At 37.8% G+C, this 13,533-nt stretch overlaps 1 protein-coding gene across 3 annotated transcripts in view; it reads right to left on the bottom strand.

Annotated features, from left to right (window-relative positions):
- Window positions 1-13,533, bottom strand: part of FAM114A2 (family with sequence similarity 114 member A2) — a 34,454-nt gene that overhangs the window by 19,788 nt on the left and 1,133 nt on the right. For 2 of the 3 annotated variants that reach the window (XM_070569158.1, XM_070569159.1), the window contains exons 2-7: window positions 10,284-10,528; window positions 9,868-9,967; window positions 9,361-9,453; window positions 2,403-2,494; window positions 1,097-1,231; window positions 422-580 (exon numbers count right to left, since the gene is read on the bottom strand). In XM_070569158.1, the coding sequence (XP_070425259.1) occupies window positions 422-580; window positions 1,097-1,231; window positions 2,403-2,494; window positions 9,361-9,453; window positions 9,868-9,967; window positions 10,284-10,514 (810 nt within the window). In that variant the 5' untranslated portion in view covers window positions 10,515-10,528. Of the gene's footprint in view, window positions 1-421; window positions 581-1,096; window positions 1,232-2,402; window positions 2,495-9,360; window positions 9,454-9,867; window positions 9,968-10,283; window positions 10,529-11,118; window positions 11,173-13,533 lie in introns of those variants that run through there. The other variant, XM_008509092.2, reaches the window with a different exon arrangement.

Here is a 13,533-nt window from a genome sequence, read left to right as displayed (position 1 = left end):
TAGCAAAAAAGAGGAGGATTGGCAGCAGATGCTAGCTCAGGGCTGATCGTCCCACAAAAAATAATTAATTAATTAATTAATTTTAAAAAAAACTAACAAATAACTGTATCCAAATTGGCAGCTTAAGCCAAAGACACTGGAGGCAAAAAAAGACAAGGTGAAGGAAAAATAACAGATGAGCCATTAAGACCTCTGTCAATCTGTCTTTTTTGTTTACTTAGGGAAATAACACTTGACTCACTCCATTTCTAGCAATCAGTTCAACATTAGTTTTTTGTTCATTTTGGTGTACTATTTTTGAACAGTCTCAAGTCTCCATCTGAAATACATGTCATCTTCCAACTGTACAAAAAGAAACGAAACTACACAGCATTCCTATGCTTGGAGACTATTCCAACCGAAATTTCTGCTTTGGAATTACCTTTATTTCACTTTCTCGGGAAAGCATCTCCAGAGCTTCTAGATGTGAAAGGCCTTGAAATTCATCAAAGAGTAGCCCATAATGAGTTTTCTTGTCCGTTTCCATGGTAACCTCATTGGAGGTCCATAGCTCTTCTTTCTCCTTCGCCTCTCTTAAAACCTGAAATAGAGACGGAGACATTACACTGCAGCAAGTAATGAGAGCTCAAGAGTCAGTTTTGAGGTGAGGAAGCAAAGCTGAGAAGGGTAAGAGTAGAGAGCACTGCCCTGTCATTCCTGGCATTGCGATTCAAATCTGATAGGCTCAGAGGCTGCCGGGAGCAGGGTGGGGAGGACAATCACACATAATATGATCCTAGACAGGGTAAACAACACCCAAGGAAGCAAGTCTTTCTCCAAAAGCAGTTTAAACATTACTCTAATAAACAATTCTGGAAGGGCTTGGCATCTTGTACTGCACTGACAAGAGGCTTCTGCAGAAAGGAAAGAGGAGGAAAAAAAGAACTGGGACGTTTTCTAAACTTTAGAGCTCTCACTGCCCACCCTCAAAAAGGCCTTAATAAATAAATTATTGAAAATTCTTCAAAAGGAAATACTAACATAGTCTCAAGTTACCATAGACAAAAGTACAGATCAAAACAGAAACAGGAAGTAAACAGGTAAAAACAAACAGTACCTGAGACAGTGTAGAACTCCGGTTCATCAGACCCTTAGTTCTTTTAAATCCAGGATCCCCTTCTGCTATTACATCCATTGTCTTTTTCCCAATGAATTCTAAGGCATCCAAACCTCCACTGATAACACTCTTTCCCTAAGAAACACATGCAACCTTATTACAGTTATATTGGAAAAAGACACCTACATGTTTTGAATATATAAAGTAGTGGCTAACCATATGAAGCACTGGCAAGAATGTGGAGCAAGGGAAACAATCATACACGGCTCGTGGGAATGTAAACAGGTATAACCACTTTGGAAAACTGTTTGCATCTACTACAGCTGAACATATGAAGACTCTATGACCCAGCAACTCTACACCCAGTCACACACTCAACAGAAATGTGTACAGAGCTTCATCAAAAGACACATACAAGAAGGCTCATAGTAGCACTATTTGTAAAAGCTAAAAACTGGAAATTACCCCAATACTCATCAACTGTGGAGTGAATAAATACGACACAGTCACACAATGGAATACAGTAAAGAAATTGGAATACAGTACGCAAACTACACTGTGGATAAATCATGCAACCATAATGTTGAGTGAAAGAAGCCAGAAACAAAAGAGTACATACAGTATGATTTCATTTACATAAAGTCTAAAAGTAGGCAAAATTAATCTATGATGGTAGAAGTCAAGACTGTGGTTATCTTGGTGGGCAAGAGAGGGAGGCACAGATAACTGGGAGAGGGCACAGGGGAGACATCTGATGTACCATAATCTTGTTTCCTAGTCTGAATGTGTTCACTGTGAAAATTCAAACTGTGAACACTTGCGATTTCACTTTTCTGTATATATGTTATACTTCAGTAACAAGTTAAAAAGTACTAGCTGTCTATCCTCATGTAGGAAAGATATTAAGCTTCCTATATAATCTTTTTAAAAATGTTTCTAATCATCTATAGTTTTACAAGTATCTATCATAAGATCACATTTGCCCTGTGCCTAAAAGATACAATTATGAGAAAAATATTTTTGTAAAGCACAGAAGTTTTCTAGGGCCACCAAACTAAATCTTCCTAGCCTGTAAAATATTACATACACTGCCTCTCTGTTACTCCTCATTTCCTACTCCCTCCTCTACTTCTTTAAAGTCAAATGGCTCTCCCTCCACCCCAAGATCAAAGTGAGTGATCTTCAGTGATTTGGACTCCCATAAAAGCAATCAGTCCCCATGGCTTTTCAAGGAAAAGAGTGAGAAAGAGACAAAAATCCATTATAATCATGGAAGGGAGCAGGTGACCTTGCACTTTTTACTCACTGTGCTCTGAACAGCAGTAGAGATGGTTGAGAATACACCAAAGGGCCCAGTCATTGGGGAGGAGGTTTCATTCTCTTTGGCATGTGTCTCTCCTACAGGAGGGAGAGTATGTGCAAATATGAAGGGACGGTCCATAAATAGTTTTGCTTTATTAGCAGCTATGTGAGTTTCTAAAAATTAGACCCTACTTCCCACACACAAGGCCTTAGCCCTTTTTGTCTTATTTTAAACTATCTGCCTAATTTAAAACGAAAGCTAAGATAGATAGCTTTGTTTTCATTTTCAATTCACTTCAAAAATAAAATCCAGTCTTTTAAACTACTATTATATATAACAACAGATATATACTGTATGATTACATTTATATGATCTTCTAAACAAAGTAGAACTATAGAGTCAGAAAACAGATCAGTGGTTGCCAAGAGCTGAGAGCAGGTGGTGGGAAGTGACCACAAAAGGGCACAAGGGTACTTTTTTGGGGTAATGAAAATATTCTTATATCTTGATTGTCTACACAGTTAAAGGAAATATACTCCATCTGTTATCATCATAATAGACTGTGATTATAGAGTGTAAAAAGGACTGTATGTTTATCAAAGCAGGTAAAACTGTATACCTAAAAAGAGTAAACTTTAGTGTATATAAATAACTCAACAAACCTGACTTTTTAAAATCCAGTCTATTTTAAATTTTATCCTAGAAAATTATGTTTATTCACAGGAATCAGACATGCATTACAAAGATGGGTAAATTTCATGAAGAAAAAAATCTGTTCCACTTTACTACCTTTGAAATCTCATAGGAGATCAATAATCTAACTATTATAGGGAAGACTTTCACTTCCAGCTATGGTGGATTAACTGGTATCAGACTTGCCTTTTTACCATAGCACCTAGAAAACTGGACAAAATACAAGAAACAATTTTCTTCAGATATTGGACAACAAACAGTACAGGACTATGGTCCAGGATAAAAGAGAAACAAATGAAGGAAACCCTGATTGGTTTGGCTTTCCAGACCACATCACAGAGAGGAGAAACCCAAACAGAACATGGCAGTCTCACTGAGTGGAAGAGACAGAGACTAGAGTCCAGGAAGGTTGAAGGACCTGGAATTTGCAGGTCAAAGTACTGGAGAGGAGGGAACTATGTAGGTAAAGAGTTCCAGGAGTCTACATAGGAAAGCCCTTGAGTCTCTGGCTGAACACAAAGCTGGTCATGCTTCGGGAGAATTCACAATCGAGAGACTTATGGGCAAAGAACTACCATGGAGCGGTAAACTAAATAATGCCAAAGTTCCTGCTAGGCTGAGAGACATTTGACTTCCAACCAATCTAATAGAGAGACCTAGTTAAATACCTGGGAATTAGGCAGAGCTTTCAGAAGAGTCAGAGGTCTAAACTAGCACTTCAGAGTAAAGCCTACTTTAGATTCACCCTAAAAAAGCTTAAAAACAGGCCTTAAAAGGATCAATCTAAGCTACAAATACTATCTTAACTGCCTGCCAAACAAAGCTCATGCCTTTTAAAATAAGACAACAAAATCCACTCAACAACATAAGATTCCTAATGTCCAGCGTCCAATCAAAGAAACGAAAAATGTGATTTACAACCCAGAAAAATTGGTCAATAGAAACAGACTCAAATGACAAGAGATGATAGAACTGACAGACATGGACACTAAAATATTTACATAAAGAGGTGAGAAATGGAAGGTATAAAAAAGAAACAACGGAATTTCTAGAATTAAAAAATTTTGTATCTAAAATTTAAAGTCATTGGATGGACTTAACAGCATTAGGCAAAGCAGAAGAAAAGATAAGTGAATCTGAAGACACAACAATAAAAACTATTCAAATTGAAGCACAGAGAAAAATGGCTTAAAAAAATGAACTAAACCTCAGTGACTGTGGGACAATAACCAACTATCTAAGACACATGTAACCAGAATACCAGGAGAAAAAAGCGGAGGGCAGAAAAATTACATGAAGAAAGAATAGCTGAACATTTTCCAAATTTGATTAAATCTCGAATCCACAAAGTCCAATGAATCTCCAGCAGAATAAACACAAAGAAAACTACATCATAACCAAAACTGCTGACGGGCAGCGATAATGAGAAGCTGTAAAAGCAGCCAGGGAAAAAAAACATTATATACAGAGGAAACAATGACAAGAACCTAACTAACTTCCCAAGAGAAAGAATGAAAGCCAAACACAATAGAATGACACTTTTAAAGTGATTAAAAGGAGTAGTAAATTGTCATCCTAGAAATCTATATCAAAGAAAACATCCTCAAAAATGAAAATAAGGGGCTGGCCCCGTGGCCGAGTGGTTAAGTTCGCGCGCTCCGCTGCAGGCGGCCCAGTGTTTCGTTAGTTCGAATCCTGGGCGTGGACATGGCACTGCTCATCAAGCCACGCTGAGACAGCGTCCCACATGCCACAACTAGAAGGACCCACAACGAAGAATATACAACTATGTACCGGGGGGGCTTTGGGGAGAAAAATGAAAAAATAAAATCTTTAAAAAAAAAAAAAATGAAAATAAAAACATTTTCTTCTTTTTTTTTTTTTAAAAAAAGATTTTATTTTTCCTTTTTCTCCCCTGGTACATAGTTATATATATTTTAGTTGCAGGTCCTTCTAGTTGTGGCATATGGGACGCCCCCTCAAAGGGGCCTGACGAGTGGTGCCATGTTGGCCCCCAGGATCCGAACCAGCGAAAGTGTGGGCCGCTGCAGCAGAGTGCATGAACTTAACCATTTGGCCACAGGGCCGGGGCCAAAACATTTTCAAACAAACAAACTCTGAGAGAATTCACTGTCAGCAGACCTGCACTAACAAGAAGTATTAAAGAAAATTCTTAAAGCTGAAGGAAAATGTTATCAGCTGAAAACTTGGATCTATACAAAAGAATGGTGAACATCAGAAATGGTAATTACGAGGCCAGCCTTAGTAGCCCAGTGGTTAAGTGTGGTGCCCTCTGCTTCAGCAGCCCAGGTTCAGTTCCTGGGGGCGGATCTACACCACTCGTTTGTGAGTGGCCATACTGTGGTGGCAGCTCACGTACAAAAAGAAGATTGGCAGCAGACGTTAGCTCAGGGTAAATCTTCCCCAGGAAAAAAAAGAAATGTTAATTATGTGGATAAATATAAAAGACTCTCACCCCTACTTTTTAACATTCATGGAGTAGAAATGAGAGAAAAGTCTTCCCTTTTCTTGCTTCAAAGAATGCTGTTTACAGCCAGGCCTGATGGCCTACTGGTTAAAGTTTGGTGCTGACTATTTTGGCAGCCAGGTGCACTTCCCAGCTGTGGAACCACACCACCTGTCTGTCAGCTGCCACGCTGTGGCAGAGGCTCCCATATAAGAACCAGAATGACTTACAACTAAGCTATACAACCATGCACTAGGGCTTAACAGTAATCTGGCAAACTGTATCCAAATTTCATCTGTGAGTACCCTATAACTCAGCAATTACATGTCTAGGGTTTCCTATTAAGAAATACTTGCACAGACACAAGTATAAGAATGTTAAGTGTAGCGTTGCTCATGATGCTTTTTTTTTTTTTGGAGGGAGATTAGCCCTGAGCTAACTACTGCCAATCCTCCTCTTTTTACTGAGGAAGACTGGCCCTGAGCCAACATCCATGCCCACCTTCCTCTCTTTTATACGTGGGATGCCTACCACAGCATGGCTTTTGCCAAGCGGTGCCATGTCTGCACCCGGGATCTGAACCAGTGAACCCCAGGCCGCCAAGAAGTGGAACATGCGAACTTAACCGCTGCGCCACTGGGCCGGCCCCAATGATGCTTTTTAAAAAGTGACTAATTCTATATTTAAAATACACCTACATAAATGAAATTCCCTATAGCCATTAAAAATGATGATGTAGGCATGTTACTGACATAGAATGTGAAACGTTTTAAACAAAGGAAAGTTATAAAAAAATACAAAGTATGATTAGTTTTCTAAATATCTATGTTCATATGCACAAAAACATCTGGAATGATATATGCCAAAATGTTATTTCTGGATGGAATTAGAAGATTTTTCACTTGTTTATAGCTTTCTATTTTTTGACTAATTTTTCTTATAATTAGCATTATTATTTTCAAAATCAGAAGAAAAGAAAAAGCGATTTTTGCTCTGAAAAACAAAAATTTCTGACACGTAACCCACTTTTCAGGCTTATCTTTCCCTCCACCCCTACACAAATCCTGGGCTTCTCTGTTCCCCAAACACCATCATACCCTTTTGCTGTTTTTTATTCATGCTGTTTTTCTCCCTTAACCTCAAAATCCCTGTGCCAGCTTCTGCATCTGTCAAAACCATATCCATTCTCTAGATCTAACTCAAATATCTTCCTTCATGAAAACATGAATTGCTCAAAGTTCTCACAGCCCTTTGCGTGAAGCTCAACCACACATTTGACTTCACCTGATTTGTGCTCTCGTTAGTTCTTCCAATGATGGGTTCATCCATTAGATCCAAAATAGAGGAAAGGTTCTATGTCTAACCCATTTCCAATTTCTCGCAACATCAAGCACTGGGTTTTGCCCATGACACACACTCTTTCCTCTCACCTTATTTTTCTTCATTTCACTTTATCATTGAGATAGACTTTAGGGGTTTGTTTACAGATCTCTCTCCATCACTTAGAATAGTGCCTGGTATTGAGAAGGCACTCAATAAATTTTTGTTGAATGAATTAAGCTGTTGGATTGAGTTTAGAAAAATAATCTTACTACAATATCTTTGATATCTGAAGCCACAGACAATGCTTAACTACACGAAAAAGGAAATGAGTATTTGATGCAAACATAAGCATAAAACATGCTGTATTCCTCAATCTACTAATGCATTCATTTGGCATTTCTCCCCAATTTTACAAAGGATAAAGGACCATGGGATTTATAAGCATAAAAGAACAAAAGTACAGCACTTGAAGGGTAAACCTTCAACAAATACTTCTGTGTAGTATCAGTCTGAATCTTAGTCCATTTATTTATTCTTATTCCCTCTATTACCGGTCTTTCCTGTCATTATCAAGCATATTCAAACACAGTCTTTGGATCAAACACTCCACCCCTGCCCCATCCCTAGAAGATAATGGAACAATTTCCATTGGTGGCCTCTGCTGACCCCAAAGTTCTGAAAAGACATATCCAACTATAACATCCTTGGCAGAGGAATTAACTTCCCTCCTTAGGAACTTTAAAAGATGGAAGGAGTTTATTATCATAAGGCTTTCCATTCTAATTTTGGAAAGTTCTCTTTATTAACTCTTATAACCCTTTAAAAACTCTTTATTAAACCAACATCTAAGTCCACACAACTTTCAGAGTGGTACTAGTTCTCTTCTCATGAGCCACAAAGAATAAACCTAAGCCCTGTTCTCCATGGTAGTCTTCAGAGATATGAAAAGAACCAACATACTCTCCCAATCTTCCTTCCCCAGATGTCCAGATTCAAAATTGATGATGCCTTCAACTTTCTCTCATAAGACATTAATTCTAGATATTTCACTATCTAGCTCACTCTTTCCAGGATTCACTCCAGTTTTTCAATGACTTTAAAACATGGCTTGTGTGGTAGATGTCTTTTAGGTCTTGTGGAAGACACTGCTGTTTACCTATCCAAGGCCACTTCTAATCCCCTTTTCCCTGCCTGCTAAGCCCACCTTCTGATACGAAGGTTTATGATAATGCCTAACCCACTCTCCCACTATCTCTTGCTGCCACAGTATTAATATAAGATCTTGTTCTAGCCAATGGAATTTGAGAAATATGTTGGTGCTGTTGGGGAAAATTTCCCTCTCTTTAGAGGGAGAGGGATACATGAGGAGAAATGACACTTCACATCCATTTAATTCCTGACTTTGAGCACAGCAGTATGAGAACACTATATTTGGAGCTGTGGTACTATGTGGCAACCACAAAGAGACAACAAAAAAAACTCGAGAAGCCAAGGCAGCACTCAGATCTCAATGAGCCATTAAACTAACTCTAGAACAGCCTACTTTTGGAGTTCTCGTAAATGAGAAAAATAAACTCACTTTTAATCACATATTCTGTTACTGGCAGCCAAAGCAGTCTGGTGCAGCTATCACTAAGAACAGTGCCCCCAACTCCTACACATATTCCTTTGCAGTCATGTTTGCATAATGTGATGTTGTCTCCCGGCCATAGCTGACCCATTGACATGTGACCCAAGTTTAGGCTGATCCAATTCTCTCTCCTCGCAATTTAGAAGTGGAAATAACTGATGCCAGTTAAGTCTCTGATGGGCTTATAACAGGACTCAATATAAAGCTGGAGCAGGGAATGATACACAGAGAAAGTCAGTGTGCTTCAAGAAAAATGATACAGATGAGCAAAAAGAATAAGAGTAGGAAACAACAAATGCCCTTAGAGATGGAGAAAGCAAACTCAGGCCCAGAAAAGCTTTCTATTTTCTGGTCCCAAGCCCTCTTGATGCCTGGTTATAACTCTGCCCTTTATGACTTTAAGTGATCAGGTGAGCCTCCAGAATTAAACTTCACCTTCATAAAAATCCAAACACAAAAAAATACACCCCCCCAAAACTAACAGATTAAAAATTTTTTCATGCCATGATAGATTCAAATTCAGTTAACTCTCATTGGGTTCTCATTCAATTATGCCAAACACACTGTTACACAATTTTTACATTCTACATTCACGGCCTTATTTATTTAATGCTTATAACAGCCCTTTAGAATATAAAATACCATCCCATTTCACAGATGAGGACAGCGAAGTGAAGAGACATGTGACTGATTAAAGGACACTGCCCTCTGTCAAAGATTCCAAATTCCCTTTCTCACAAGTCCCATGATGTCTTGCATATCAGACACTCAATAAATAGCTACTAAAAAAAAGCTCAACTGTTCCATTTCAATCCATAATTCTAGGTTTTAATGTTTAATATACTGACCTGTTGCATATTGGACTTCAGTAGAAATTTCACTGGGACTAGGGATTCCAAGGGAAGTCTCTGCCTTCTCAATGACATTGGAAATACCTTGTCCTAATGAGAAAAATGGTAACATTTTTATATTTGAATATTATTTGCTATTAGTCACCAAAACTGAAGAAACAAACCAAAAAGCAAACCCATAGATTTTTAAAATCATTATGACCACAACACATATTATTTTGACCATACACAACTCATCTTTGGGAGTGTATACGTACCAAAAAGAGAAAAAAAATCTTATTATCACCAAAAAACAATTTCATCTGAACAATTCCTAGACAGCAACCTTCTAATGAGGACCTGCTGCTACCCAGCGACAGCGCAGGTCAGCCAGCACTGCTGACGCACGCTCACACTGCAAAGTCTCTGAGTACATACGGAAGAGGAGTTATTAACACAGTCATGTTTAACATAGATCTGTAGCAAAATACACACAAACATTAATAAAATAACTGATGACCTTACCTACTGTAGCTACTGTAGCTGAGGCTGAGGAGAGTAAGGACTTGCCCCAGCTGCCCCAATAGCCCCATCCGCTCTGGGGCACATCTTTAGAAACTGTCTCCTATTTTTCCCAGTTGGCAGAAAAACAAAAGGCAAAGGAAAATGGAAAAATTAGAGGAAAATAAGTGTATAACAAGGTATCTAATTATTAGCAAAAAGTATAGGTAACAAATACATATTATTTGGCTAAAGAAATGCATTGCTTGACCAACAGATGTAAGTTACCCACATTTAAGCACCACACAGCAAAGGCAACTACTTATAAAGGCATTTATAGAACTAAGAAAAGAAATAGGTACAATCCTAAATTGGTATTGATTCTAAATTCCTTTTAACCCTAACATTTTTTAATCTCAATGTTTCAATAGATACTCTACTTTGCCTGCAGCCTGTGATGCCTGAACAGGGAGAACTTCCGAAGTCTCAAGGTCACTGGAAGGTTTGGACTCTGGTCTTTTCCGAGTGGAAGCTACAGGTTCTGATTTACTCTCTGGTTTGGCACTTTGGTCAACAGACTCAGGATTCTTGGCTGGCTCACAGTTCCCATCTTCAAGGATGGAGGTTGCTTCAGTTAACACTGGAGTCTCAATATCATCTTCATCCGACATGATTAGATCATCACCTGGTAAAATAAAAGCCCAAGAAAAAATTTAATTATATAGGCTTTTTTGGTATAAGTTCTTTGCTTAAACTTTTTATTTTGAGATTATAGATTCACATGCAGGTATAAGAAATAATAGAAAGAGATCCTATATACCCTTCACCCAGCTTCCCCCAGTGGTAACAATTTGTATAACTATAGTTTAATATCACAACTAGGAAACTGTAGGAACAATCCACTGACCTTATTGAGATTTCACCAGTTTTACATGTACTCGTGTGTATTTAGCTCTACGAAACTTTATCACATGTATATATTCATGCGACCATCACCACACACAGGATACAGAACAGTTCAATCACAAGGATCCTTAGCGTTATTCTTTTTTAGCCAAGTCCCACCCTCCTTCCAGCCCACAGCAACCACTGATCTGTTCTCCATCTCTGTAACGTTGTCGTTTCAAGATGTTATATAAACGGAATCATACAGTATGTAACCTTTTGAGATCAACTTTTTTACTCAGCATAAGTCCCACAAGATCCATACAAGTTGTGTACACCAGTAGTTTCTTTCTTTCTATTGCTGAATAGTATTCCTTGGTACAGACATACCTCAGTTTGCTTAACCATTTGGGTGTTGAAGGATATCTGGGCTGTGTCCAGTTTGGAGCTATTATGAATAAAACAGCTATGAACATTCATGTACAGTTTTTGTGGGAACATAAGCTTTCATTCCTCTAGAATAAATGACCAAGACTGCAATCGCTGGGTCATATGTTAAGTACTTGTTTAGTTTTATAGGACTGTCATACCCCTTCCCAGAGTAGCTGTACCACTTTACATTACTACCAGTAACATATGAGTGATCAAGTTTCTCTGCATTCTCTCCATCATTAGGTCGTGTTATTATTTTTTATCTGAGCCATTCTGATAGGTATGTAATGATAATCTCACTGTGGCTTAAAGTTGCACTTCTCTAATGGCTAATAATATAGAACATCTTTTCATGTGCTCATTTGTCATTTGTATATCCTCTTCAGTGAAATATCTATTTATGTCTTTTGCTCACTTTCTAATTGGATTTTTTTTTACTGTTGAGTTTTGAGAGCTCTTTATGTATTCGAGATTCAAGTCCTTTGTCAGATATGGGGTTTGCAAATGTTTTATCCTAGTCTGCAGCTTATCTTTTCATGCTCTTCATAGGGTCTTTCACAGAGCAAAAGTTTTTAATTTCAATGAAGTCCAATTTATCAATTTTTCCTTTTATTGACTGTTATTAATCATTCCTACCTCAATTTCTCAGGGAGAAGATTATGAAATTTGAGCCATCAGATAGGATTTACATTAGAGCAGCTTTTGAATAGTAACGTGAACCAATTTAATTCCTTCCAGAAGTACAGCTCTCTGGCAATTAAAGCCAAGATACTACTGGTTTTTTTCTTTTTTTACAAAAAGCAGATGCTGGTTTCCAGGATAATCAAATATTACTAAAGGAAAAATAAACATATCTCACACATACACACATACACACACACCAAGACCTTAGGTATGTCTAACCATATAGACATATTGATAAGTACGAAGTGCAGAATCAGATCCAATCCATGTTATCAAAACATTTCTAATGTACTAGGAAAGACGGACATGTTAACAACTAAGGCAGCTTGGAAGCAGCACTATAATCGAGGTATACACAAAATGCCAAAAGAACAGAGAGGAAGGAGAAATCTGCTAAAATAAGGGAATATGATTCATGCACAAAGTATCTGAAATAAGCATAGAACAGTGGCCACAAACTGGGAAATTGAGTGCCAAATCTAGCCTACAGATGTTTTTATTTGGCCTGCACAGTGTTTAAACTTTTTTTATATTAATTGCTAACATTTAAAAATCAGACTTCATATACAAATACAATATAGATTTCCAACTTCCCTTGTAAAATTGAAAGATCTGGCAACACTGGGCCCACATTTCACTTGGTAATAACTAGCTTGCACCAAATAGTTGCTGGGCCTTTTTAGGCTGGGTAGTGCTCTCTAATTCCCCACAATTCCACCCAAATCCATTTGACTCATTTATGTTACCTGATTACCACCTGTAGGCATTTATGCTTGCAATACCTGCCTTAAAGGGCACTTAGGATTTTGATAGATGGAGATGCCAATGACAGAATTCAAGGTGTGAAACAACACAGGGGAAAGCTTAAAGGCCTGAAGTTTAACAGCATGGAATATGGACAGATACCAGGAGTAATTAATATGGCAGGGAGAAGAAGGGAAGGGAGGTATAAAGCTAGAAAGGTAGACTTACACAACAGCATAGAGCCTAGATCATATGGGTATAGGATATACATACATTATATATTCCCAAAACACACAGGAAGAAAACCCCAAATACAACTACCCAAAAACATACAAACCAACTCTGAAATACTCATTTATTCACTTGCAAACATTTTTTGAGTGTCCACTCTGTACCAAGCTCTGGAGGCTGAGAATTAATTTAAGAGAATTTCTGTCCCACTTACTCCAAGGTCCTGTGTAACAGAAAAAGACTACACAGTTCTTGCACAAAGTTCAATCAATGTTTTGTGCAGTTGAATAGATATGTACTTCTTTGCACTATCATTTCACTCTTCACTTATGCTCTCTCCAAGTTATAATACATAATATATATACTTTATATATAGCATACTATATATAGCATATATAATACTTTATATATAGCATACTATATATAGCATATATAACATACATATAACATGGAGTTATATGTGGAGTAAGGACATACTCCAAAATATGAAAGACTGCTTATCTCTAACCTTTCATTCATGCAACAAAGATCTAATGAGCATCTAGAATGTCTGATGGTGGGAAGAGTTTTTTGTAGTGGTCCCTGTTTATATTATCATTGCCATCATTATCATCACTTTCGTTATTAGAATGGCTGTACCATCCCTGTTCTCAATGGATTAATAATCTAGCAGGAAAGGAAAAAAAAGGGATAAATATCAGGTAAATGGAATTG

Source organism: Equus przewalskii, chromosome 13 (assembly GCF_037783145.1).
Source record: "Equus przewalskii isolate Varuska chromosome 13, EquPr2, whole genome shotgun sequence".
Taxonomy (NCBI): domain Eukaryota; kingdom Metazoa; phylum Chordata; class Mammalia; order Perissodactyla; family Equidae; genus Equus; species Equus przewalskii.
The sequence above is the reverse complement of the archived record's forward strand: the minus strand, read 5'-3'. Positions and strand labels throughout refer to the sequence as shown.